We start from the raw sequence: 27287 nt of genomic DNA, 5'->3' as shown, positions 1-27287 counted from the left end.
CAGCTAGTCCCCCACCCTTTTCTCTGTAACCTCTCTCCCTCTACTATAGCAGTCTGAACCTCTACCTAGTCCCCCACCCTTTTCTCTGTAACCTCTCTCCCTCTACTGTAGCAGTCTGAACCTCCAGCTCGTCCCCTACCCTTTTCTCTGTAACCTCTCTCCCTCTACTATAGCAGTCTGAACCTCTACCTAGTCCACCACCCTTTTCTCTGTAACCTCTCTCCCTCTACTATAGCAGTCTGAACCTCTACCTAGTCCCCTACCCTTTTCTCTGTAACCTCTCTCCCTCTATTATAACAGTATATGGTGATTGGACTGAGAGGGATACAGTATAACCTCTCTCTCTCTCTACTATAACAGTCTATGGTGATTGGACTAAGATGGATATAACCTCTCTCTCTCTCTCTCTACTATAACAGTCTATGGTGATTGGACTGAGAGGGATATAACCTCTCTCTCTCTACTATAACAGTCTGTGGTGATTGGACTGAGAGGGATATAACCTCTCTCCCTCTCTCTCTACTATAACAGTCTGTGGTGATTGGACTGAGAGGGATATAACCTCTCTCTCTACTATAACAGTCTATGGTGATTGGACTGAGAGGGATATAACCTCTCTCTCTACTATAACAGTCTATGGTGATTGGACTGAGAGGGATATAACCTCTCTCTCTACTATAACAGTCTGTGGTGATTGGACTGAGAGGGATATAACCTCTCTCTCTACTATAACAGTCTATGGTGATTGGACTGAGAGGGATATAACCTCTCTCTCTACTATAACAGTCTATGGTGATTGGACTGAGAGGGATATAACCTCTCTCTCTACTATAACAGTCTATGGTGATTGGACTGAGAGGATGTAAACACAGACAGCTTGCAGCTACGTCATTTAACATGTGATTCATTCACCATTGTTAAAAGTAAAGTGAATTATCTGTCTTTCATATTTTTATTTGTTTGTGCTAAAGAGATCCACTGTTGTGTGTGTGTGTACAGTACCTATCTTGTGGTATAGTTCAGGTAGCTGGACCTCCACCTTGTCTCTGTGGTAGTAGTGGTATTCTGCCTGCTCACACACTGGAGGGATGAGGTTGAACTGCCGCGCTACTGAGTATGCCTCCTACACACACACACACACACACACACACACACACACACACACACACACACACACACACACACACACACACACACACACACACACACACACACACACACACACACACACACACACACACACACACACAGTGAGAAAGTGACACAGAAAAGTTAGAAAGGAATGCAACAGATTTCTAAACTGAAAGTGAGAAGTACCACACGTCAAATCATGATGTCTGGTTTAGGGTTGGGGTTAGGGTTAGGGTTAGGGTTAGGTTTAGGGATAGGTTTAGGGTTGGGGTCAGGGTTAGGGTTAGGTTTAGGGTCAGGGGCAGGGTTAGGGTTAGGTTTAGGGTTAGGGTTAGGGTTAGGTTTAGGGATAGGTTTAGGGTTGGGGTCAGGGTTAGGGTTAGGTTTAGGGTTAGGTTTAGGGTTAGGTTTAGGGATAGGTTTAGGGTTGGGGTCAGGGTTAGGGTTAGGTTTAGGGTTAGGTTTAGGGTTAGGGTTAGGTTTAGGGTTAGGTTTAGGTTTAGTTTTAGGGTTAGGTTCAGGGTTAGGGTTAAGAGGGCTTATGTTTATGTTGGTATCAAACCTTGGGTTGGGTTAGGGTTAGTTTTAGGGTTAGGGTTAGGTTCAGGGTTAGGGTTAAGAGGGCTTACGTTTATGTTGGTATCAAACCTTGGGTTGCACGGGCCTTTTGCAACTTTCTGCCCTGTTTCTATATTGTACATTCGACCTGTCTGGTGAGGGTGGGAGAACATGAGAGACAGAGAGCTCTGAGGGGTCACCCACAACAGTTCAACAACAGGTCTGGAGAGGAGAACATGAGAGCTCCGAGGGGTCACCCACAACAGTTCAACAACAGGTCTGGAGAGGATGGGAGAACATGAGAGACCGAGAGTTCCAAGGGGTCACCCACAACAGTTCAATAACAGGAGGAAGACAATTATTGATAAAGTGCTGAGGGTAAAAAGGTTTAACTTTAAAACAAATAAAAACACATAAAAACTGGATCAATTAAATAAACAAATAATTAAGTACATAATTGGAATCCCCCAAGGGATGAATGTATTAAGGTTAAGGTTAGGGTTAAGGTTAGGGTTAAGGTTAGGGGTTGAGGTTAGGGTTAAGGTTAGGGGTTAACGTTAGGGTTAAGGTTAGAGTTAAGGTTAGGGTTAGGGTTAGGGTTAATGGTTAGGGTTAGGGTTAAGGTTAGGGTTAATTGTTAGGGTTAAGGTTAAGGTTAAGGTTAGGGTTAAGGTTAGGGTTAAGGTTAGAGTTGAGGTTAAGGTTAGGGTTAAGGTTAAGGTTAGGGTTAAGGTTAGAGTTGAGGTTAAGGTTAAGGTTAGGGTTAAGGTTTGGGTTAATGGTTAGGGTTAAGGTGAAGGTTAAGGTTAGGGTTAAGGTTAGGGTTAAGGTTAGGGTTAATAGTTAGGGTTAATGTTAAGGTTAGGGTTAAGGTTAGGGTTAGGGTTAGGGTTAAGGTTAAGGGGAAAATAAGCTGTTACCCACAAGGAGTACAGCGGGCACATAGACAATTACCCTTCTCATTCTATGAATCTCCAGTTAAAACCAAGGTATCATTTTAATACATTGTCAAAATAGATTGATTGGTACCAGAAAACTCCAAACTGGTCACCAGACGGCCTACATTCCCATCAAAGCATAAAACAGTTGGCGCTAAGTGCCTTTGTCAGGGACTTTAGTCAATCTCCTTGAGACCGATGTGGGTGTGCCCAATTTGGTAATCCACCTTTTCTCTGCTGCCAATCTTTGGGCCTTGGACCACCCCATCCCCGACTCAAGGCCAGAGATAGATATGTGCTCTTTTCCATGTGTACGAAAGTGGATATATATATTTCTGACATTTTATCCACTCTCTCTATGCAATACATGTTTTGTTTTAGACGTTTCAGTAATTGATATTTGGGTTCTCCTACAGACAGTCTGTTACAGTCTGTCACATAGACCAGATTGGAGGACTCCAGCTGGAAGTTCTGCCAAACCGGAGCTCCCATTCCCATATATTTATTTTTCAGGTATTTGATATACTGTCTCTAAAATGAGGGTTAACTTGCGCTTTCCCATTACCCAAGGAAACATTCACCAATATGTATTTGAGGTTCTTGTTTCTCCTAAATGCTGAAATTAATTTGGATGGTTTCCATGGTTAAAATCGATTCTGTCTCCTCAAAATGTTTCTTAACAATAGAGTTAAGCTTCATTGAGGGTTTTGAAAATTTTTACACAAATGGAATAATGTCCAACTCATAACACTGGCCAGGAGGTTCCCGACACTCCAGGCCACTCTTTACCTCTTTACTCACCTGACTGGCCAGGAGGTTCCCCACACTCCAGGTCACTCTTTACCTCTTTACACAAAGGACAGTCTAGGAGGTTCCCCACACTCCAGGTCCCTCTTTACCACTTTTCTCATTGGACTGCTAGGAGATTCCCTACGCTCCAGGTCCCTCTTTAACACTTTTCACATTGGACTGCTAGGAGGTTCCCCATGATCTAGAACCCGCTTTTCACATTGAACTGGCTAGGGGGTTCCCCAAGCTCCAGGTTCCTATTTATCGATGTACTCATTGTACTGGCCAGGTGGTTACCCACTTTCCAAGTGCCGCATTCCCTCTTTACTCATTGGACTGGCTAGCAGGTTCCCCATGCTCCAGGTCACTCTTTACACATTGGACTGGCCAGGTACCAGGTCACTCTTTACTCCTTGGACTGACTAGGAGGTACCCTGTGCTCCAGGTTCCTCTTTAAATTGTTACTCATGGGACTGGCTAGGAGGTTCCCCACGCTCCAGATTCCTCATTACTCACTGGACTGGCTAGGAGGTTCCCCACGCTCCAGGTACCTCTTTACACATTGAACTGGCTAGGAGGTTCCCCATGCTCCAGGTGCATCATTACCTCTTTACTCATTGGACTGGCTAGGAGGTTTCCCACTCTCCAGGTCCCTCTTTACTTCTTTACTCATTGGACTGGCTAGGAGGTTCCCCATACTCCAGGTCCATCATTACCTCTTTTCTCATTGGACTGACTAGGAGGTTTCCCACACTCCAGGTCCCTCTTTACTCATTGGACTGGCTAGGAGGTTCGTTCCCCATGCTCCAGGTCCCTCATTACCTCTTTACTCATTGGACCGACTAGGAGGTTACCCCCTTTACCTCTTTACTCATTGGACCGACTAGGAGGTTACCCCTTTTACCTCTTTACTCAATGGACTGACTAGGAGGTTCGTTCCCCATGCTCCAGGTCCCTCATTACCTCTTTACTCATGTGACTGGCTAGGAGGTTCGTTCCCCATGCTCCAGGTCCCTCATTACCTCTTTACTCATTGGACCGGATAGGAGGTTCCCCATATTGGACCGGATAGGAGGTTTCCCATGCTCCAGGTCCCTCATTACTCACTGAACTTGGTAGGAGGTTTCCCATATTCCAAGTCCCTCTTTACTTCTTTACTCATTGGACAGTCTAGGAGGTTCCCCATGCTCCAGGTGCATCATTACCTCTTTACTCATTGGACTGGCTAGGAGCTTCCTCAAGCTCCAGGTACCTCTTTAGTCATTGGACTGACTAGGAGGTTCTCCACACTCCAGGTCTTTACTCATTGGACTGGCTAGGAGGTTCGCCACGCTCCAGATCCCTCATTACTCACTGGACTGGCTAGGAAGTTCCCCACGCTCCAGATCCCTCATTACTCACTGGACTGGCTAGAAGGTTCCCCATGCTCCAGGTGCATCATCACCTCTTTACTCATTGGACTGGCTAGGAGGTTCCCCATGCTCCAGATCCCTCATTACTCATTGGACTGGCTAGAAGGTTCCCCAAGCTCCAGGTCCCTCATTACTCATTGGACTGGCTAGGAGGTTACCCATGCTCCAGGTCACTCTTTACACATTGGACTGGCCAGGTACCAGGTCACTCTTTACTCATTGGACTGACTAGGAGGTACCCTGTGCTCCAGGTCACTCTTTCCACACACACACACTTTCCAAGTGCCGCATTCCCTCTTTACTCATTGGACTGGCTAGCAGGTTCCCCATGCTCCAGGTCACTCTTTACACATTGGACTGGCCAGGTACCAGGTCACTCTTTACTCATTGGACTGACTAGGAGGTACCCTGTGCTCCAGGTCCCTCTTTAAATTGTTACTCATGGGACTGGCTAGGAGGTTCCCCACGCTCCAGATTCCTCATTACTCACTGGACTGGCTAGGAGGTTCCCCACGCTCCAGGTACCTCTTTACACATTGAACTGGCTAGGAGGTTCCCCATGCTCCAGGTGCATCATTACCTCTTTACTCATTGGACTGGCTAGGAGGTTTCCCACTCTCCAGGTCCCTCTTTACTTCTTTACTCATTGGACTGGCTAGGAGGTTCCCCATACTCCAGGTCCATCATTACCTCTTTTCTCATTGGACTGACTAGGAGGTTTCCCACACTCCAGGTCCCTCTTTACTCATTGGACTGGCTAGGAGGTTCGTTCCCCATGCTCCAGGTCCCTCATTACCTCTTTACTCATTGGACCGACTAGGAGGTTACCCCCTTTACCTCTTTACTCATTGGACCGACTAGGAGGTTACCCCTTTTACCTCTTTACTCAATGGACTGACTAGGAGGTTCGTTCCCCATGCTCCAGGTCCCTCATTACCTCTTTACTCATGTGACTGGCTAGGAGGTTCGTTCCCCATGCTCCAGGTCCCTCATTACCTCTTTACTCATTGGACTGGCTAGGAGCTTCCTCAAGCTCCAGGTACCTCTTTAGTCATTGGACTGACTAGGAGGTTCTCCACACTCCAGGTCTTTACTCATTGGACTGGCTAGGAGGTTCGCCACGCTCCAGATCCCTCATTACTCACTGGACTGGCTAGGAAGTTCCCCACGCTCCAGATCCCTCATTACTCACTGGACTGGCTAGAAGGTTCCCCATGCTCCAGGTGCATCATCACCTCTTTGCTCATTGGACTGGCTAGGAGGTTCCCCATGCTCCAGATCCCTCATTACTCATTGGACTGGCTAGAAGGTTCCCCAAGCTCCAGGTCCCTCGTTACTCATTGGACTGGCTAGGAGGTTACCCCCTTTACCTCTTTACTCATTGGACTGACTAGGAGGTTCCCCAAGCTCCAGGTCCCTCGTTACTCATTGGACTGGCAAGGAGGTTTCCTACACTCCAAGTTCCTCTTTACTCATTGGACTGGCTAGAAGGTTTCCCATGCTCCAGGTGCATCATTACCTCTTTACTCATTGGACTGGCTAGGAGGTTCCCCATGCTCCAGGTGCATCATTACCTCTTTACTCATTGGACTGGCTAGGAGGTTACCCCCTTTACCTCTTTACTCATTGGACTGGCTAGAAGGTTTCCTACACTCCAGGTCCCTCTTTACTCATTGGACTGGCTAGGAGGTTTCCCACGCTCCAGGTCACTCTTTACCTCTTTACTCATTGGACTGACTAGGAGGTTTCCTACACTCCAGGTCCCTCTTTACTCATTGGACTGGCTAGGAGGTTTCCCACGCTCCAGATTCCTCATTACTCACTGGACTGGCTAGGAGGTTCCCCACGCTCCAGGTCACTCGTTACCTCTTTACTCATTGGACTGGCTAGGAGGTACCCCATGCTACAGGTCCCTCCTGAGCTTTTCACTCATTGGATTGGCTAGGAGGTTCCCCACGCTCCAGATCCCTCATTACTCACTGGACTGGCTAGAAGGTTCCCCATGCTCCAGGTGCATCATTACCTCTTTACTCATTGGCCTGGCTAGGAGGTTACCCCCTTTACCTCTTTACTCATTGGACTGGCTAGGAGGTTCCCCACGCTCCAGATTCCTCATTACTCACTGGACTGGCTAGAAGGTTCCCCACGCTCCAGTTACCTCTTTACACATTTGACTGGCTAGGAGGTTCTCCACACTCCAGGTCTTTACTCATTGGACTGGCTAGGAGGTTCCCCATGCTCCAGATCCCTCATTCCTCACTGGACTGGCTAGGAAGTTCCCCACGCTCCAGATCCCTCATTACTCACTGGACTGGCTAGGAGGTTCCCCACTCTCTAGGTCCATCGTTACCTCTGCTTTGACTGTGAGTGGAGATCTATTGGTGTAGCCTCTATGTCTGAGTGCTTTAAAGAGTATTTGTTTACCTTCATATTCGTACAAATTCTGTTAAAACCTGTTTTGGTGCATGAACTGCTCGCGCGACACCTACGACAACATCCGGTGAAATTACAGAGCACGAAATTCAAAATACAAAAATCTTAATATTAAACATTCATGAAAATACAATTGTCATACATCATTTAAAAGCTTCTTGATAATCCAACCGTGTTGTCAGATTTCAAAAAGGCATGTGACCTAAAAAAAATATTAAAAAAATTCAGGATGAATTTTCCTCTGGTTTTTGCCTGCCATATCAGTTCTGTTATACTCACAGACATCATTTTAACAGTTTGAGAAACTTCAGAGTGCTTTCTATCCAATGCTACCAAGTATATGCATATCCTAGCCTCTGGGCCTGAGTAACAGGCACGTCAGTCATCCGGAATACCAAGCAATAACAAGTAAGCTAATGAAGTTAAATCTTATAAGTTGAGACTTAAGACAACTAAGTGTGTTTATGATGATAACTATGCATGTTTGTCTGTCGGTTAGAAATATACTCTAGTTCCCAAGAGGTTTCTATCATTATGGCCTTGCATCCTAAAAACTTTGGTATCAAGAAATTCAATCTAATGAGGTTGTAAATTGTACTCAGGGTTGGGTAGGTTACTTTCTAAATGTAATCCGTTACAGTTACTGGTTACCTGTCCAAATAACGTAACTTTTGGAATCCCCAAACTCAGTAACGTCATCTGATTATATTTTGTTACTTTTAGATTACTTTCCTCTTAACGTGTTGCCTTGTTCAGGGGCAGAACAACACATTTTTACCTTGTCAGCTTGGGCATTTGATTCAGCAACCTTTTGGCTACTTGCTCAATGCTCTAACCACTAGGCTACCTGCCACCCCTACACTCTAACCACTAGGCTACCTGCCACCCCTACACTCTAACCACTAGGCTACCTGCCACCCCTACACTCTAACCACTAGGCTACCTGCCGCCCCATTCCATGAATTTATTTTTCAACTCGAATTAATGAGCCCAATCAGTCTTCCATGACAACAAAACCATAAACAACAGAGTAGGTCTGGCTAATAAGTCCTTAGCTTTAGCGTTAAGCTCAGGTAAAATAATTTGGCTGATCTATACTTCTATCTATAATCTATAATCTATACTTCCATACTTCCAAGTCCTATTCTTGAAGATCAAGGTGACTGTAATTCTGATAGACTTTGGTTTTAAATGTAAATATATCATTTAATAGTATTATTATACGCAGTAGAAAGCGATGGGTTTGAAGAAGCCTACATAACTAACCCATAAAGTAAAATGTAACATCCATACATGGCCAGCTATGTAAATCTGCAATAGATGTCATTCAATTGTTAACATACATTTTTGTCTTCTTCTAATGCCTTTTAAAATGAATAAATCCTCCGTGGGATAGGCGTCCCGCTAGTGGGACATCTTCCGCAATTCAAAAAAAAATTCTTAAAAATGATGGATATTTGATGATTTGATGATTGTGTCATTGTACTAAAACTCATATTTCTTATTCGTTATACCAGTTAAAAGCCTGAAACCTTGAACAAAGACTGCTGACACCTAGTAGAAGCCATAGGAATTGCAATCTGGGAGCTGGAATTGCATATGCCCCTAAGCTTTCCACTGTAAGAGCATGGGCTCTCTCAAAAAAAAAAAGAATCTGTTTTTTTCCTAGTTTTTTTCCTACCATATCTATTGTGTTATAGTCGCAACTATTATTTTAACATTTCTAAAGTTTTTCTATCCAATGGTACCAATTATATGCATATCCTGGCTTCTGGGCCTGATTTAACAGGCAGTTTACTTTGGGCACGTCAGTCAGGCGGAAATTCTGAAAAAAGGACCCTAGCCCTAACACATTTTAAGTTTTTAACCCACTGTTCTTCGGTAGGGTAAGGGTTAAATTAGCATTTGTTCCTAACTGACTTGCCTAGTTAAATAAAGATTACATTTAAAAAATGAAATGCTTTGAGCACTGCTGAAAAGTGCTATTTACATTTGAAAAATGAATGCCATATGCTGTATTTGCTTTTGGCCTGTTGTTTACCATTTCGTTGATGATATCTTGATAGCTGTTTAATAATGTATATATTATAAATCATTTAAAGGGCACAGATGCAGATTCATCCACAGATGAAACAATAACAAAACGGATTCCCCGCCTCTGTTTTGGTAAAAAGCAGAGGGATGGGCCTGGAGAAATGTAACCACCCTCTCAAATGAATAGACAGAGCTATGGTTGCTTGATATCCTAATGATTGTTTTAACTATGCTTTGAGGCTATACCGTGTTTGTTTACTATTACAATGTTTACAAACATTGGAGAAAAACAAGCTTATAGTTTAGGTTGTCATAGAGTGTGACAGTTTAACATTTATAAGTTATATACTTCAAGGATCAATGGATATATATATATATATATATATATATATATATATATATCCATCCAAAAATGGATGTAGCAACTACAGATTGGGTTTCTATACAGCACTTTGAGATATCAGCTGATTTACGAAGGGCTATATAAATACATTAGATTTGATTTGATGATTGCCCCTTTAAGTCTATTAAAAGTGTACGAGTTTGAGCATGTGTCCATTAGGCCTATGGATTAAAAAAATAATCAGAATGAATTAGATTGAGCAATAAAAGCCCCAATTTTATTCTACCGTCTGGGATCCAGACTAATTAGCTGTTGCAAGAGCGCATTTTTCACTGGCTGTCCACTGGTTTCAAAAACAATGATTGATAGGCAGCTTAAACTTCTTGAATTCAACAATTTTTGGGTTCAAATACACATTTAGATTTGTGAACATCCATCCACAATCCGTAAGGCGCAAATAGCTAAATGAGAGAGCAGCAATGTGATTCACAACAATGTGCTATGTAGATATCAATAATAAGTGATATCCGTATCGCTGTAGACTACACCACTGCTGTCGTCCTTAACCCCAAGTGTTTATTCAAGTTGGATAATCTTTGGATGCCAACAGCAGTCGCACCATTGGAAGACATAGCTTGGACTGTAGCCTACAAAAGCCTATTCCTGCTCTTTCCCCACGATCCATCAAACACATTTGGTGTGTCAACATAGTGGTCTCTGACTTATGGTCAGACAAATTTAAACTTCCGCCTTTTTTCAATGCTGATTTGAATGTCGTTGAGAAAAGTTTTTCATAAACATCCTTTCTGAATACGAAAGTAATCCAAGAAGTAATCATCTAGTTTTTCTAAAGTATCTGTAATCTGATTACAATATGTTTGCTGGTAACGTAACGGATAACAGTTACAGGTGTTTTGTAATTCCTTACATGTAATCTGTTACTCCCCATCCCTGTAATCGAGGGGTGATGTCCATTCAAAATACACTGCTCAAATAAATAAAGGGAACACTAAAATAACACATCCTAGATCTGAATGAATGAAATATTCTTATTAAATATTTTTTTCTTTACATAGTTGAATGTGCTGACAACAAAATCACACAAAAATGATCAATGGAAATCAAATTTATCAACCCATGGAGGTCTGGATTTGGAGTCACACTCAAAATTAAAGTGGAAAACCACACTACAGGCTGATCCAGCTTTGATGTAATGTCCTTAAAACAAGTCAAAATGAGGCTCAGTAGTGTGTGTGGCCTCCACGTGCCTGTATGACCTCCCTACAATGCCTGGGCATGCTCCTGATGAGGTGGCGGATGGTCTCCTGAGGGATCTCCTCCCAGACCTGGACTAAAGCATCCGCCAACTCCTGGACAGTCTGTGGTGCAACGTGGCGTTGGTGGATGGAGCGAGACATGATGTCCCAGATGTGCTCAATTGGGTTCAGGTCTGGGGAACGGGCGGGACAGTCCATAGCATCAATGCCTTCCTCTTGCAGGAACTGCTGACACACTCCAGCCACATGAGGTCTAGCATTGTCTTGCATTAGGAGAAACCCAGGGCCAACCGCACCAGCATATGGTCTCACAAGGGGTCTGAGGATCTCATCTCGGTACCTAATGGCAGTCAGGCTACCTCTGGCGAGCACATGAAGGGCTGTGCGGCCCCCCAAAGAAATGCCACCCCACACCATGACTGACCCACCGCCAAACCGGTCATGCTGGAGGATGTTGCAGGCAGCAGAACGTTCTCCACGGCGTCTCCAGACTCGGTCACGTCTGTCACGTGCTCAGTGTGAACCTGCTTTCATCTGTGAAGAGCACAGAACGCCAGTGGCGAATTTTCCAATCTTGGTGTTCTCTGGCAAATACCAAACGTCCTGCACAGTGTTGGGCTGTAAGCACAACCCCCACCTGTGGACGTCGGGCCCTCATACCACCCTCATGGAGTCTGTTTCTGACCGTTTGAGCAGACACATGCACATTTGTGGCCTGCTGGAGGTCATTTTGCAGCGCTCTGGCAGTGCTCCTCCTTGCACAAAGGCAGAGGTAGCGGTCCTGCTGCTGGGTTGTTGCCCTCCTACGGCCTCCTCCACGTCTACTGATGTACTGGCCTGTCTCCTGGTAGCGCCTCCATGCTCTGGACACTACGCTGACAGACACAGCAAACCTTCTTGCCACAGCTCGTAGCCACAGCTCGTAGCCACTTGTGTGGGTTGTAGACTCCGTCTCATGCTACCACTAGAGTGAAAGCACCGCCAGCATTCAAAAGTGACCAAAACATCAGCCAGGAAGCATAGGAACTGAGAAGTGGTCTGTGGTCCCCACCTGCAGAACCACTCCTTTATTGGGGGTGTCTTGCTAATTGCCTATAATTTCTAACTGTTGTCTATTCCATTTGCACAACAGCATGTGACATTGATTGTCAATCAGTGTTGCTTCCTAAGTGGACAGTTTGATTTCACAGAAGTGTGATTGACTTGGAGTTACATTGTGTTGTTTAAGTGTTCCCTTTATTTTTTTGAGCAGTGTATTTATAAAGTTTACAAACTCCCCTACCGCTTGGCACCAAACCCCAAAGATATCATACAAATAACGCATATATATGGATGGAGGTTTTTGCGCTTGGGGAAGACCGTCTGCTTCCAATCTGCCATGTAAATGACATTTGTAGGTAGTGTTTAGAATCAAATTCAAAGTCATTACGCATTAGTCCAAGTTTTAAGAGAGAAGGGATGGCCTCATCTGGTCTATTTGTATCCTTGTATATTTTGAAACTGTCCGAAGTCCTAGTTGAGTGTCGATATTAGTGTATAGCGAGTCTACATCAATCGAGAATAGCATTGCTCCAGAAGGTAACTCCATTTTTATTAACAAATGCAATAGGCATCCTTTACATAGCTGGGGTGCTTCTGAGATAAGGGGTTGAGAAATGAGTCAATATACTCTGCCACATTACATGATTCACTCCCACAATCTGAAACAATGGGATGGGTTAGGGTTAGGACTAAAGTCAGGTTAGATGGTGAAGGGATTAGGGGTTAAAGGTTATCCTCACCATGATCTCCATTGCGCTCCATCGTGACGTGCCCCAGTACATGGCCATGCCATGGTTGATCACAAACGTCATCGCCCTCACCACCTCTACAACACACACACACACACACACACACACACACACACACACACACACACACACACACACACACACACACACACACACACACACACACACACACACACACACACACACACACACACACACACACACACACGCACGCAGTTAGACCTCACATCCTCTACAACACACACAGGGTTAGACCTCAGAACCTCTACAACAACACACAGGGTTAGACCACCCAAACGAATCTCCACTGTTCTGTCAGTCTCTACTGCCCTTTCAGTCTTGTCTATACTGTTCTGTCAGTCTCGTCGCTACTGTCCTGTCAGTCTCGTCTCTACTGTCCTGTCAGTCTCGTCTCTACTGTCCTGTCAGTCTCGTCTCTACTGTCCTGTCAGTCTCGTCTCGTCTCTACTGTCCTGTCAGTCTCGTCTCTACTGTCCTGTCAGTCCCGTCTCTACTGTCCTGTCAGTCTCGTCTCTACTGTCCTGTCAGTCCCGTCTCTACTGTCCTGTCAGTCTCGTCTCTACTGTCCTGTCAGTCTCGTCTCTGCTGCCCTGTCAGTCTCGTCTCTACTGCCCTGTCAGTCTATTCTCTACTGTCCTGGCAGTCTCGCCTCTACTGTCTTGGCAGTCTTGTCTCTGCTCTCGTTTCTATTGTCCTGTCAGTCTTGTCTCTACTGTCTTGGCAGTCTTGTCTCTGCTCTCGTTTCTATTGTCCTGTCAGTCTTGTCTCTACTGTCTTGGCAGTCTTGTCTCTGCTCTCGTTTCTATTGTCCTGTCAGTCTTGTCTCTACTGCCCTGTCAGTCTCGTCTCTACTGCCCTGTCAGTCTCTTCTCTACTCTCCTGTCAGTCTTATCTCTACTGTCCTGCCAGTCTTGTTTCTACTGCCCTGCCAGTCTTATCTCTACTGTCCTGCCAGTCTTATCTCTACTGTCTTGTTAGTCTTATCTCTGCTGTCTTGCCAGTCTTATCTCTACTGTCCTGCCAGTCTTATCTCTACTGTCCTGTCAGTCTCATCTCTGTTGTCCTGTCAGTCTCATCTCTACTGTCCTGTCAGTCTTGTTTCTACTGTACTGCCAGTCTTATCTCTACTGTCCTGCCAGTCTTATCCCTACTGTCCTGTCAGTCTTATCTCTACTGTCCTGCCAGTCTTATCTCTACTGGCCTGCCACCTGACAATCTTATCTCTACTGTCCTGTCAGTCTTATCTCTAATGTCCTGCCAGTCTTATCTCTACTGTCCTGTCAGTCTTATCTCTACTGTCCTGCCAGTCTTATCTCTACTGTCCTGCCAGTCTTATCCCTACTGTCCTGTCAGTCTTATCTCTACTGTCCTGCCAGTCTTATCTCTACTGGCCTGCCACCTGCCAGTCTTATCTCTACTGGCCTGCCACCTGACAGTCTTATCTCTACTGTCCTGTCAGTCTTATCTCTAATGTCCTGCCAGTCTTATCTCTACTGTCCTGTCAGTCTTATCTCTACTGTCCTGCCAGTCTTATCTCTACTGTCCTGCCAGTCTTATCTCTACTGTCCTGCCAGTCTTATCTCTACTGTCCTGCCAGTCTTATCTCTACTGTCCTGTCAGTCTTATCTCTACTGTCATGTCAGTCTTATCTCTACTGTCCTGTCAGTCTTATCTCTACTGTCCTGTCAGTCTTGCCTCTACTGTCCTGTCAGTCTTATCTATACTGTCCTGCCAGTCTTATCTCTACTGTCCAATCTGTTCAATAAAATATGGTTATGGTTATTACCCTCCATAGGTGAGTTGATGTCTGTGCGGTTTGCGAAGACGATGTCAACATACTCCAATTGCAGCCGAGACAGAGAATCCCTCAGACCTGGATCCAAGATGTTACATCATCATCACTTCAATACGTCATTATTAAATCATCACTCTAACATCACTATGAGACAGAGATCCCTCAGACCTGGAACACGGCTATGACATCATCACTATAACATCATCACTGACAACACTGACATTATCACTACATCATCACTGTGACATTTTCACTACATCATCACTATGACATTATCACTACATCATCACTTTGACATTAACACTGCATCATCACTATGACATCTTCACTACATCATCACTCTGACATTAACACTACATCATCACTCTGACATTAACACTACATCATCACTTTGACATCATCACTAAGACATTATCACTACATCATCACTGTGACATCATCACTGTGACATCATCACTATGATATCATCACTATGACATTTTCACAACATCATCACTTTGACATTAACACTACATCATCACTATGACATCATCACTATGACATTATCACTACATCATCACTGTGACATTTTCACTACATCATTACTTTGACATTTTCACTACATCATTACTGTGACATTTTTACTACATCATCACTGTGACATTTTCACTACATCATCACTGACATTTTCACTACATCATCACTTTGACATTTTCGCTACATCATCACTAGGACATTTTCACTGCATCATCACTTTGACATTTTCGCTACATCATCACTGTGACATTTTCACTACATCATCACTTTGACATTAACTCTACATCATCACTATAACATTAACAATACATCATCACTGTGACATTAACACTACATCATCACTATGACATCATCACTATGATATTTCCACTATGACGTAATCACTACATCATCACTATGACATTATTACTATGACATTATCGCTATATCATCACTATGATTTTTCCACTATGACATCATCACTATGATATTATTGCTTCATCATCACTATTACATCATCACTATGACATTTCCACTATGACATCATCACTATGATATTATTGCTAGATCATCACTATGACATCATCACTATGACATTTCCACTATGACGTAATCACTACATCATCACTATGATATTATCGCTACATCATCACTGATATCATCACGATGACATTTCCACTATGACATCATCACTACATCATCACTATGACATCATCACTATAACATCATCACTACATTATCGTTATGCCATTTTTCACACCACATAATCGCTATGACATCATCATTATGACATTATCACTATATTTATCACTCCTTTCTCCCTCATTCCCTCTGCTCTCCTTTGACCCTCAATCCCTCTGCTCTCCTTTGACCCTCAATCCTTCTGCTCACCTTTGACCCTCAATCCCTCTGCTCTCCTTTGACCCTCAATCCCTCGGCTCTCCTTTGACCCTCAATCCCTCTGCTCTCCTTTGACCCTCAATCCCTCGGCTCTCCTTTGACCCTCAATCCCTCGGCTCTCCTTTGACCCTCAATCCCTCTGCTCTCCTTTGACCCACAATCCCTTTGCTCTCCTTTGACCCTCAATCCCTCGGCTATCCTTTGAACCTCAATCCCTCGGCTATCCTTTGACCCTCAATCCCTCTGCTCTCCTTTGACCCTCAATCCCTCTGCTCTCCTTTGACCCTCAATCCCTCGGCTCTCCTTTGACCCTCAATCCCTCTCTTTCGGCTTGGTCTCTCTTTCCTCTATGTTCTGGGCTGTCAGCTGTAGATGTCACTGAGCTAGTGGACATAGCTCTGTGAGGAGGAAGTGATGTCATACCTTCAATTATGTGTTTCCGAGACAACCCTCTCTCCGTCTCCGCCCTTCACAGGAAGTAAGAGGAAGTTATGGCTTAGTGTTCAGGTATACCTTATTGTCCAAACCTTATTGTCCAGACCTTACACAAACAATTTGAGCATCTACTTTTAAAAACCCACCTTTCCAGAAACAAGCCTCTCACCGTTGCCGCTTGCTATAGACCACCCTCTGCCCCCAGCTGTGCACTGGACACCATATGTGAACGGATTGCCCCCCATCTGACTTCAGAGCTTGTGCTGCTAGGTGACCTAAACTGGGACATGCTTAACACCCCGGCCATCCTATAACTCCAATCCATATGATATCTAGAATAGGCTTCCTATTTCGCAACAAAGCATCCTTCACTCCTGCTGTCAAACATACCCTCGTAAAACTGACCATCCTACCAATCCTCGACTTTGGCGATGTCATTACAAAATTGCCTCCAACATTCTACTCAACAAATTGGATGCAGTCTATCACAGTGCCATCCATTTTGTCACCAAAGCCCCATATACTACCCACCACTGCAATCTGTACGCTCTCGTTGGCTGGCCCTCGCTTCACTCTCATCGCCAAACCCACTGGCTCCAGGTCATCTATGAGTCTTTTCTAGGTAAAGCCCCGCCTTTTCTCAGCTCACTGGTCACCATAGCAGCACACACTCGTAGCACGCGCTCCAGCAGGGATATCTCCCTGGTCACCCCCAAAGCCAATTCATTCCTTTGGCCCCCTTTCCTTCCAGTTCTCTGCTGCCAATGACTGGAACGAACTGCAATAATCACTGAAGCTGGAGACTCATATTTCCCTCACTAGCTTTAAGCACCAGCTGTCAGAGCAGCTCACAGATCACTGCACCTGTACAAAGCCAATCTGTAAACAGCCCACCCAACTACCGCATCCCCATACTGTATTTATTTATTTATCTTGCTCCTTTGCACCCCAGTATCCCTACTTGCACATTCATCTTCTGCACATTGTGGAGGATGAATCAGAATTAGTTGGGTAACATAGATAAGTAAGATGTTTTATTTACATAATATGCTTATGAGAGATACTTGTCATTAGAATGTCTCCCTTTGGACTATACTGTTGGCAGTTGCACTTTTCCCTTCTCAGCTAGGGCTCAGTCACTTGGGGCCCAGAGAGGGGAGAGGTCAGGCTTGTCTTTTACACGTCTCTGGTAATATGCAGAATATCAGAAAGGGAGAGGTCAGAATGGAACATTGTCTTCATATGTGAATTTATCTGTTAAACCATGTGAAGGGATGGTGTGATTAAGGGGGAACCAATTATCTCTTGGCTCCACAATGTCTGTGCACAAGTCACTCCCCTCAGTGAGTCTTGTCCAGGAGTGGGGAGAAGAGGGGGTTTACTTGAGATGGGTGTACATAGAGTTGACAATTGAGTTATGCCTTGGATGAGGTAATGTTTTGGTACTATAAAGTACAAGGAACGAGATTAGAACCTCGTCTTAGAGACCAAACTGAACAATAATGTATAGCTAATGCTATCTGGCTATGGGATACTCCTCTCTCAAGTAAAAGGCCCTTTGTGAAGTTTTCCTAACATCTGTAGTTTGTCATGTTAGTTGAGAGGGGTGTATCTTTACTATAAAAGATCTCAGTTGCCATTATGTTGACACTCTCAACTTTTCATTAGAGATAGTGAATTGTTGAGAGTCAAATGCTATTGCAAAAGCTTAATTATTATTAAAGGTGAAGTTTAAGTATAACTCTGACTGGTGTGTGGTTTGTAACTCTCCCCATTTGGTAATACAGGAAATTGCCACGGCAACATCTACCATTCCAGTGTTTAATTGTTATATTGTAATTACTTCGCCACCATGTCCTATTTATTTCCTTATCTTACCTCAAATGCACTCACTGTATATAGACTTTTTGTTTTATTTTTTCTACTTTATTATTGACTGTATGTTTTGTTTATTCCAAGTGTAACTCTGTGTTGTTGTATATGTTAAACTGCTTTGCTTTATCTTGGCCAGGTCTCAGTTGTAAATGAGAACTTGTTCTCAACTAGCCTACCTAGTTAAATAAAGGTGAAATAAACATTGTCCTCTTTTGGACATTCTGTCAGTTTAAGGGGATAGTTTTGGAATGAAGCCCTTTATCTTCTTCCCCAGAGTCAGATGAGCTCGTGGGGCACCTGGCTCTCGATGCTGTTCCATTGCTTCATTGTTTCGGAAAACTACATTTAAAAAAACACTCTTAGCGACGTAATGTGCTACATTTTTGTTATGGTTCCCCGTGGGAATTGAACCGACAACCCTGGCATGGCAAGTGCTCTACCAACTGAGCCACATGGAACAACCTCAAACTTCCTTCATACTGGACACAGAGACATACAAATGGTATCCACTGGTTCATCTGACTCTGGGGAAGTAGATAAAGGGCTTCATTGCCAAAATCCTGAAGCATCCCTTTAAGGTTAAAAGACAGTTCCAACAGAAACAAAATAACTGATTTAAGAGACAGAGTCAAACTATTAAACATTTGCTTTTAGAGACACACAACAGAGTCAAACTATTCAACTACTGCTTTTAGAGACACACAACAGAGTCAAACAATGAAACATCTGCTTTTAGAGACACTTACTGTCCTCCCCAGTAGATCTTAGTGGTCACCACATAACTAGACCTCCTGATGGATACAGAGAGAAAGAGAGGGGGAGTGAGAGAGGGAGGAGGAGGAGAGGGAGGAAAGAGAGAGGGAGGATAGAGAGAGAGGTGGGAGAGGGGGAAGAGGGGGAGAGAGAGAGAAAGGCGTGAGAGAGAGAGGGGAAGAGAAAGAGAAAGGAAGAGAGAGAGAAGTTAGAGAGAGGGTAGAGAGAGTGGAGAAAGAGGGGGATAGGGGGAGAAGAGGGATGGATGATTAATAGAGGAAGGGGGATGAGATGGAATTGGAGGAGAGGGGGAGAAGTAAGGTATTAGATGGAGCGAAGGAGGAGAGGGGGAGAAGTAAGGTATTAGATGGAGCGAAGGAGGAGAGGGTGAAGAAAGGTATTAGATGGAGTTGGAGGAGAGGGGGAGAAGTAAGGTATTAGATGGAGCGAAGGAGGAGAGAGGGGTAAAAAAGGTATTAGATGGAGCGAAGGAGGAGAGGGGGATAGACATTATTTCAGTATTATTGCTGAGCTGTCACCATCAGTGACTGAAACGGATGGAGAGAATGAGTGAAAGAGTGTAAGAGGATGGGCCTCACCTCCATTCCTTCTTCTTTAGGATTTTACCCAAAGTCGTCTCAGCCCTGAGCGAGAGAGACACACACACAAATCACTACATTTAGCCATCTATGAATTATTTGCTTGCCTACTGGGTGGAGAAGGGCAGAGAGAGTAGCGTACCTTCCTGAAGCGTAAACCTCTGCTGTGTCAAACAGGTTCACTCCGTTGTCATAGGCTATGGTCATCAGGCTCTCTGCCATCTACACACACACACACACACACACACACACACACACACACACACACACACACACACACACACACACACACACACACACACAATGAATGAATGAAAACACACACATACAGTGGGTATAGACAGTCACCACCCCTTTTCAAAATGTTAACCTTTTGTTGCCTTACAGTAACCCACAATGTCCAAGTGAAAAAATACATTAAAACAACAATTAAAAATAAAACAATACAATACCCTATTTGTGTCATGTACACTCCCTCTCCGGCCTCAAGGGTCCTCAGGCTGCTGATTACCCCGCACACCTGTCACCATCGTCTCGCGCACCTGCGCCTCATGACACCCCTGGACTCTATCACCTCCTTGATTATCTCCTCTATATCTGTCATTCCCCTTGTCAAGTCCTGACCTTAGTTCCTTTTTTATGTCTCTATTTTAGTTTGGTCAGGGCGTGAGTTGGGGTGGGCATTCTATGTTTGGTTCTGTGTGTTAGATTTCTATGTGTTTTCCAAATCAGAGGCAGCTGTCAATCGTTGTCTCTGATTGAGAACCATACTTAGGCAGCCTGTTTTCCCACTATGGGTTGTGGGTAGTTGTTTTCTGTTTTGTGTGTATTGCACCTTGCAGAACTGTTCGTTTGTCGTGTTGTTTTTTGTTCAAGTATTCGTATTTATTAAAAGTATTATGAATACTTACCACCCTGCACCTTGGTCCTCTTCTCCTTCTCCCCATGACAATCGTTACAGAACTATCTTCTTCCCAATCGTTACACCCCTTGGTTCTTTCCTCAGGTGTTACTGACTCTGTTTTCATGTCAGTGCGTTGTTTGTGTTTCGTGTTCATTGTTTCTTTTATTTATTAAAACACTCACTCCCTGAACTTGCTTCCCAACTCTCAGCACATTCATTACAACTTGGATAAGTAAACATCCCCACTTTTAAAATTGCAATTGCAAACTTGCTGAGGTATAACCAACCACCGTCCAGATCCCAAATCAAGCTAATTGGCTTCCATCTGTGATCAATTGTAGTGGCTTTGATTAGTCCAGAAAAAAAGCGGCTGTTCATAGAGGACTCCAATTCAAAGCAAAGGATCCACTGTGGGCGGAAAGGTACTTTCAAAAGATCTAAACTCAGAAAAAATAGATCATTCGTAAAAATCCAAATAACTTCACAGATCTTCATTGTAAAGGGTTTTGACACTGTTTCCCATGCTTGTTCAATGAACCATAAACAATTAATGAACATGCACCTGTGGAATGGTTATTAAGACACTAACAGCTTACAGATGTCACCAGCCATACTGCTTGTTCTGTGCGTGATTTCCTGCAAGACAGGAATGTCAGTGTTCTGCCATGGTCAGCGAAGAGCCCGGATCTCAATCCCATTGAGCATGTCTGGGACCTGTTGGATCGGAGGGTGAGAGCTAGGGCCATTCTCCCCATAAATGTCCTGGAACTTGCAGTTGCCTTGGTGGAAGAGTGGAGTAACATCTCACAGCAAGAACTGACAAATCTGGGGCAGTCCTTCAGGAGGAGATGCACTGCAGTAATTAATGCAGCTGGTGGCCACACCAGATATTGACTGTTACTTTTGATTTTGACCCCCCCCCCCTTGGTTCAGGGACACATTATTCAATTTCTGTTAGTCACATGGAACTGTTAATTTCTGTTAGTCTGTGGAACTTGTTCAGTTTGTCTCATTTGTTGAATCTTGTCATGTTCATACAAATATTTTTTTTTAAATTTGCTGTGATTATAAGATACAATTGTGGAAAGGGACAAGTCAGGGGGTGGATATGAAACTATTTCAAAGGCTTTGTCTATCCCTCGGAGCAGAGTTAAGACAATTATTAAGAAGTGGAAGGCGTATGGCACCACCCAGACCCTGCATAGATCAGGACGTCCCTCCAAACTGGATGACAGGGCAAGGAGGAGACTGATCAGAGAGGCTGCCAAGCAGCCAATGGTGAACTTGAAGGAGCTTCAGGCCTTTATGGCAAAGACTGGTCAATGTGTGCATGTGACCACAATATCACAAACACTCCACAAATCTGGCCTCTCTGCGAGGGTGGCAAGAAAAAAAAGTATCGTTTGAGCCAAAAAGCACATTGTAGATTCCGAAGTCAAGTGGCAAAAGGTGCTGTGGTCAGAAGAGTGTAAAGAACACCACGCCTATGGTAAAGAACACCACGTCTACAGTAAAGAACACAACGTCTATGGTAAAGAACACCACGTCTACAGTAAAGAACACCACGTCTATGGTAAAGAACACCACGCCTATGGTAAAGAACAGTAAAGAACACCACGTGTATGGTAAAGAACAGTAAAGAACACCACGCCTATGGTAAAGAACAGTAAAGAACACCACGCCTATGGTAAAGAACACCACGTCTACAGTAAAGAACAGTAAAGAACACCACGCCTATGGTAAAGAACACCACGTCTACAGTAAAGAACAGTAAAGAACACCTCGCCTATGGTAAAGAACACCACGTCTACAGTAAAGAACAGTAAAGAACACCACGCCTATGGTAAAGAACACCACGTCTACAGTAAAGAACAGTAAAGAACACCTCGCCTATGGTAAAGAACACCACGTCTACAGTAAAGAACAGTAAAGAACACCTCGCCTATGGTAAAGAACACCACGTCTACAGTAAAGAACAGTAAAGAACACCTCGCCTATGGTAAAGAACAGTAAAGAACACCACGTCTATGGTAAAGAACACCACGTCTACAGTAAAGAACAGTAAAGAACACCACGTCTACAGTAAAGAACAGTAAAGAACACCTCGCCTATGGTAAAGAACACCACGTCTACAGTAAAGAACAGTAAAGAACACCATGCCTACAGTAAGTAACCACTGCTTTTAATCAGGGCAAGGTGACCGGAAACATGACCGAATACAAACAGTGTAACTATTCCCTCCGCAAGGCAATCAAACAAGCTAAGCGTCAGTATAGAGACAAAGTAGAATCTCAATTCAACGGCTCAGACACAAGAGGCATGTGGCAGGGTCTACAGTCAATCACGGATTACAAAAAGAAAACCAGCCCCGTCACGGACCAGGACGCCTTGCTCCCAGGCAGACTAAATAACTTTTTTGACCCGCTTTGAGGACAATACAGTGCCACTGACACGGCCTGCAACGAAAACATGCGTACTCTCCTTCACTGCAGCCGAGGTGAGTAAAACATTTAAACTTGTTAACCCTCGCAAGGCTGCAGGCCCAGACGGCATCCCCAGCCGCGTCCTCAGAGCATGCGCAGACCAGCTGGCTGGTGTGTTTATGGACATATTCAATCAATCCTTATCCCAGTCTGTTGTTCCCACATGTTTCAAGAGGGCCACCATTGTTCCTGTTCCCAAGAAAGCTAAGGTAACTGAGCTAAACGACTACCGCCCCATAGCACTCACATCCGTCATCATGAAGTGCTTTGAGAGACTAGTCAAGGACCATATCACCTCCACCCTACCTGACACACTAGACCCACTCCAATTTGCTTACCGCCCAAATAGGTCCACAGACGATGCAATCTCAACCACACTGCACACTGCCCTAACCCATCTGGACAAGAGGAATACCTATGTGAGAATGCTGTTCATCGACTACAGCTCAGCATTTAACACCATAGTACCCTCCATACTGGACTTCCTGACGGGTCGCCCACAGGTGGTGAGGGTAGGTAACAACATCTCCACCCCGCTGATCCTCAACACTGGGGCCCCACAAGGGTGCGTTCTGAGCCCTCTCCTGTACTCCCTGTTCACCCACGACTGCGTGGCCACGCACGCCTCCAACTCAATCATCAAGTTTGCGGACGACACAACAGTGGTAGGCTTGATTACCAACAACGACGAGACGGCCTACAGGGAGGAGGTGAGGGCCCTCGGAGTGTGGTGTCAGGAAAATAACCTCACAATCAAAGTCAACAAAACTAAGGAGATGATTGTGGACTTCAGGAAACAGCAGAGGGAGCACCCCCCTATCCACATCGATGGGACAGTAGTGGAGAGGGTAGTAAGTTTTAAGTTCCTCGGCGTACACATCACAGACAAACTGAATTGGTCCACCCACACAGACAGCATCGTGAAGAAGGCGCAGAAGCGCCTCTTCAACCTCAGGAGGCTGAAGAAATTCGGCTTGTCACCAAAAGCACTCACAAACTTCTACAGATGCACAATCGAGAGCATCCTGTCGGGCTGTATCACCGCCTGGTACGGCAACTGCTCCGCCCACAACCGTAAGGCTCTCCAGAGGGTAGTGAGGTCTGCACAACGCATCACCGGGGGCAAACTACCTGCCCTCCAGGACACCTACACCACCGGATGTCACAGGAAGGCCATAAAGATCATCAAGGACAACAACCACCCGAGCCACTGCCTGTTCACCCCGCTATCATCCAGAAGGTGAGGTCAGTACAGGTGCATCAAAGCAGGGACCGAGAGACTAAAAAACAGCTTCTATCTGAAGGCCATCAGACTGTTAAACAGCCACCACTAACATTGAGTGGCTGCTGCCAACACACTGACTCACACTAACTCCAGCCACTTTAATAATGGGAATTGATGGGAATTTATGTAAAATATATCACTACAGTAAAGAACACCACGTCTACAGTAAAGAACACCACGTCTACAGTAAAGAACACCACGTCTACAGTAAAGAACACCACGTCTACAGTAAAGAACACCACGTCTACAGTAAAGAACACCACGTCTACAGTAAAGAACACCACGTCTACAGTAAAGAACACCACACCTACAGTAAAGAACACCACGTCTACAGTAAAGAACACCACGTCTACAGTAATGAACACCACGTCTACAGTAAAGAACACCACACCTACAGTAAAGAACACCACGTCTACAGTAAAGAACACCACGCCTACAGTAAAGAACACCACGCCTACAGTAAAGAACACCACACCTACAGTAAAGAACACCACGTCTACAGTAAATAACACCACGTCTACAGTAAAGAACAACACGTCTACATTAAAGAACACCACGTCTACAGTAAAGAACACCACGTCTACAGTAAAGAACACCACGTCTACAGTAAAGAACACCACACCTACAGTAAAGAACACCACATCTACAGTAAAGAACACCACGTCTACAGTAAAGAACACCACACCTACTGTAAAGAACACCACGTCTACAGTAAAGAACACCACGTCTACAGTAAAGAACACCACACCTACAGTAAAGAACACCACGTCTACAGTAAAGAACACCACGTCTACAGTAAAGAACACCACACCTACAGTAAAGAACACCACGTCTACAGTAAAGAACACCACGTCTACAGTAAAGAACACCACGTCTACAGTAAAGAACACCACGTCTACAGTAAAGAACACCACGTCTACAGTAAAGAACACCACGTCTACAGTAAAGAACACCAAGCCTACATTAAAGAACACCACGTCTACAGTAAAGAACACCACGCCTACAGTAAAGAACACCACACCTACAGTAAAGAACACCACGTCTACAGTAAAGAACACCACGTCTACAGTAAAGAACACCACGTCTACAGTAAAGAACACCAAGCCTACATTAAAGAACACCACGTCTACAGTAAAGAACACCACGTCTACTGTAAAGAACACCACGCCTATAGTAAAGAACACCACGTCTACAGTAAAGCACGGCGGTGGCAGCATCCTGTTGTGGGGGGGGTTTCTATTCAGCTGTTACTGGATCTCTTATCAGGATAGAAGGGAAAATGGACAGTGGAAAATAGTGACAGATCCTTGAGGTAAACCTGCAGCTCTCTGCCACGAAGTTGAAGTTGGGAAGATGGTACACGTTTCAACATGACAATGACCCAAAGCACATCTCCAAATCAACCGTACAGTGGCTGAAGGACAAGAAGGTGAAAGTCCCTGAGTGTTCTAGTAAGAGCCACACACATATATATACATATATATGCACAACCACACACCAACATAATTAATGATAACACACACATACACACATTTAAACTCAGCAAAAAAAGAAACGTCCTCTTACTGTCAACTGTGTTTATTTTCAGCAAACTTAAGATGTATAAATATTTGTATGAATATATCAAGATTCAACAACTGAGACATAAACTGAACAAGTTCCACAGATATGTGACTAACAGAAATTGAATAATGTGTCCCTGAACAAAGGGGGGGGGGGGGGGGGTCAAGGCCCACCTGCAAGTTCCCGGACCTTTCTGGGGGGAATGGCCCTAGCCCTCACCCTCCAATCCAACAGGTCACAGATGTGCTCAGTGGGATTTTCGCTAGCCATGGCAGAACACTGACGTTCCTGTCTTGCAGGAAATCATGCACATAATGAGCAGTATGGCTGGTGGCATTGTCATGCTGGAGGGTCATGTCAGGATGAGCCTGCAGGAAGGGTACCACATGAGGGAGGAGGATGTCTTCTGTGTAACGCACAGCGTTGAAATTGCCTGCAATGACAACATGCGCAATCCGATGATGCTGTGACAGACCGCCCCCTCCACCTCCAAATCGATCCCACTTCAGAGTACAGGCCTCGGTGTAATGCTCATTCCTTCAACTATAAACGCGAATCCGACCATCACCTCTGGTGAGACAAAACCGCGACTCGTAGGTGAAGAGCACTTTTTGCCAGTCCTGTCTAATCCAGCGACAGTGAGTTGTGCCCATAGGCAACGTTGTTGTCGGTGATGTCTGGTGAGGACCTGCCTTACTACAACAGGCCTACAAGCCCTCAGTCCAGCCTCTCTCAGCCTATTGCGGACCGTCTGAGCACTGATGGAGGGATTGTGCGTTCCTGGTGTAACTCGGGCAGTTGTTGTTGCCATCCTGTACCTGTCCTGCAGCTGTGATGTTCTTAGGTGTCTCACAGTATGGACATTGCAATTTATTGCCCTGGCCACATCTGCAGTCTTCATGCCTCTTTGCAGCATGCCTAAGGCACGTTCACGCAGATGAGCATGGACCCTGGGCATCTTTCTTTTGGTGTTTTTTAGAGTCAGTATAAAGGCCTCTTTATACGTTTTCACAACTGTGACCTTAATTGCCTACCATCAGCTGTTAGTGTCTTAATTATGGCTAGGGGGCAGTATTTCAACGTCTGGATGAGAAGCGTGCCCAAAGTAAACTGCCTGTTACTCAGGCTCAGAAGCTAGGATATGCATGTAATTGGTAGTATTGGATAGAAAACACTCTAACGTTTCTAAAACTGTTTAAATAATGTCTGTGAGTATTACATAACTCATAAGGCATGCGAAAACCTGAGGACAATCCATCCAGGAAGTGGGATTTGTTTTATGTGGGTATTTTCAATTGAATGCCTATGCAGTATCTAATGGGTTAGGACCCAGATTGCAGTTCCTATGGCTTCCAATAGATGTCAACAGTCTTTAGACATCGTTTCAGTCTTGTTTTCTGAAAAATGAAGAAGAATGAGACCTTTTGGTCAGTGGACTGAGGAAGAATGCAGAGCTGGTTTGCGGGCGTGACCG

The 27287-nt window shown here is 44.6% G+C and overlaps 1 protein-coding gene across 1 annotated transcript in view; it reads right to left on the bottom strand.

Moving 5' to 3' along the window:
- LOC139379529 (voltage-gated potassium channel subunit beta-3-like) overlaps nt 1-27287 on the bottom strand; it is a 64901-nt gene that overhangs the window by 24254 nt on the left and 13360 nt on the right. The window contains exons 4-10 of the mRNA XM_071122347.1: nt 19721-19800; nt 19579-19623; nt 18973-19017; nt 16340-16383; nt 14513-14599; nt 12697-12782; nt 1003-1123 (exon numbers count right to left, since the gene is read on the bottom strand). Coding sequence (XP_070978448.1) covers nt 1003-1123; nt 12697-12782; nt 14513-14599; nt 16340-16383; nt 18973-19017; nt 19579-19623; nt 19721-19800 — 508 coding nt within the window. The remainder of the gene's footprint in view (nt 1-1002; nt 1124-12696; nt 12783-14512; nt 14600-16339; nt 16384-18972; nt 19018-19578; nt 19624-19720; nt 19801-27287) is intronic.

Source organism: Oncorhynchus clarkii, chromosome 21 (assembly GCF_045791955.1).
Source record: "Oncorhynchus clarkii lewisi isolate Uvic-CL-2024 chromosome 21, UVic_Ocla_1.0, whole genome shotgun sequence".
NCBI classification, from domain to species: Eukaryota; Metazoa; Chordata; class Actinopteri; order Salmoniformes; family Salmonidae; genus Oncorhynchus; species Oncorhynchus clarkii.
The sequence above is the reverse complement of the archived record's forward strand: the minus strand, read 5'-3'. Positions and strand labels throughout refer to the sequence as shown.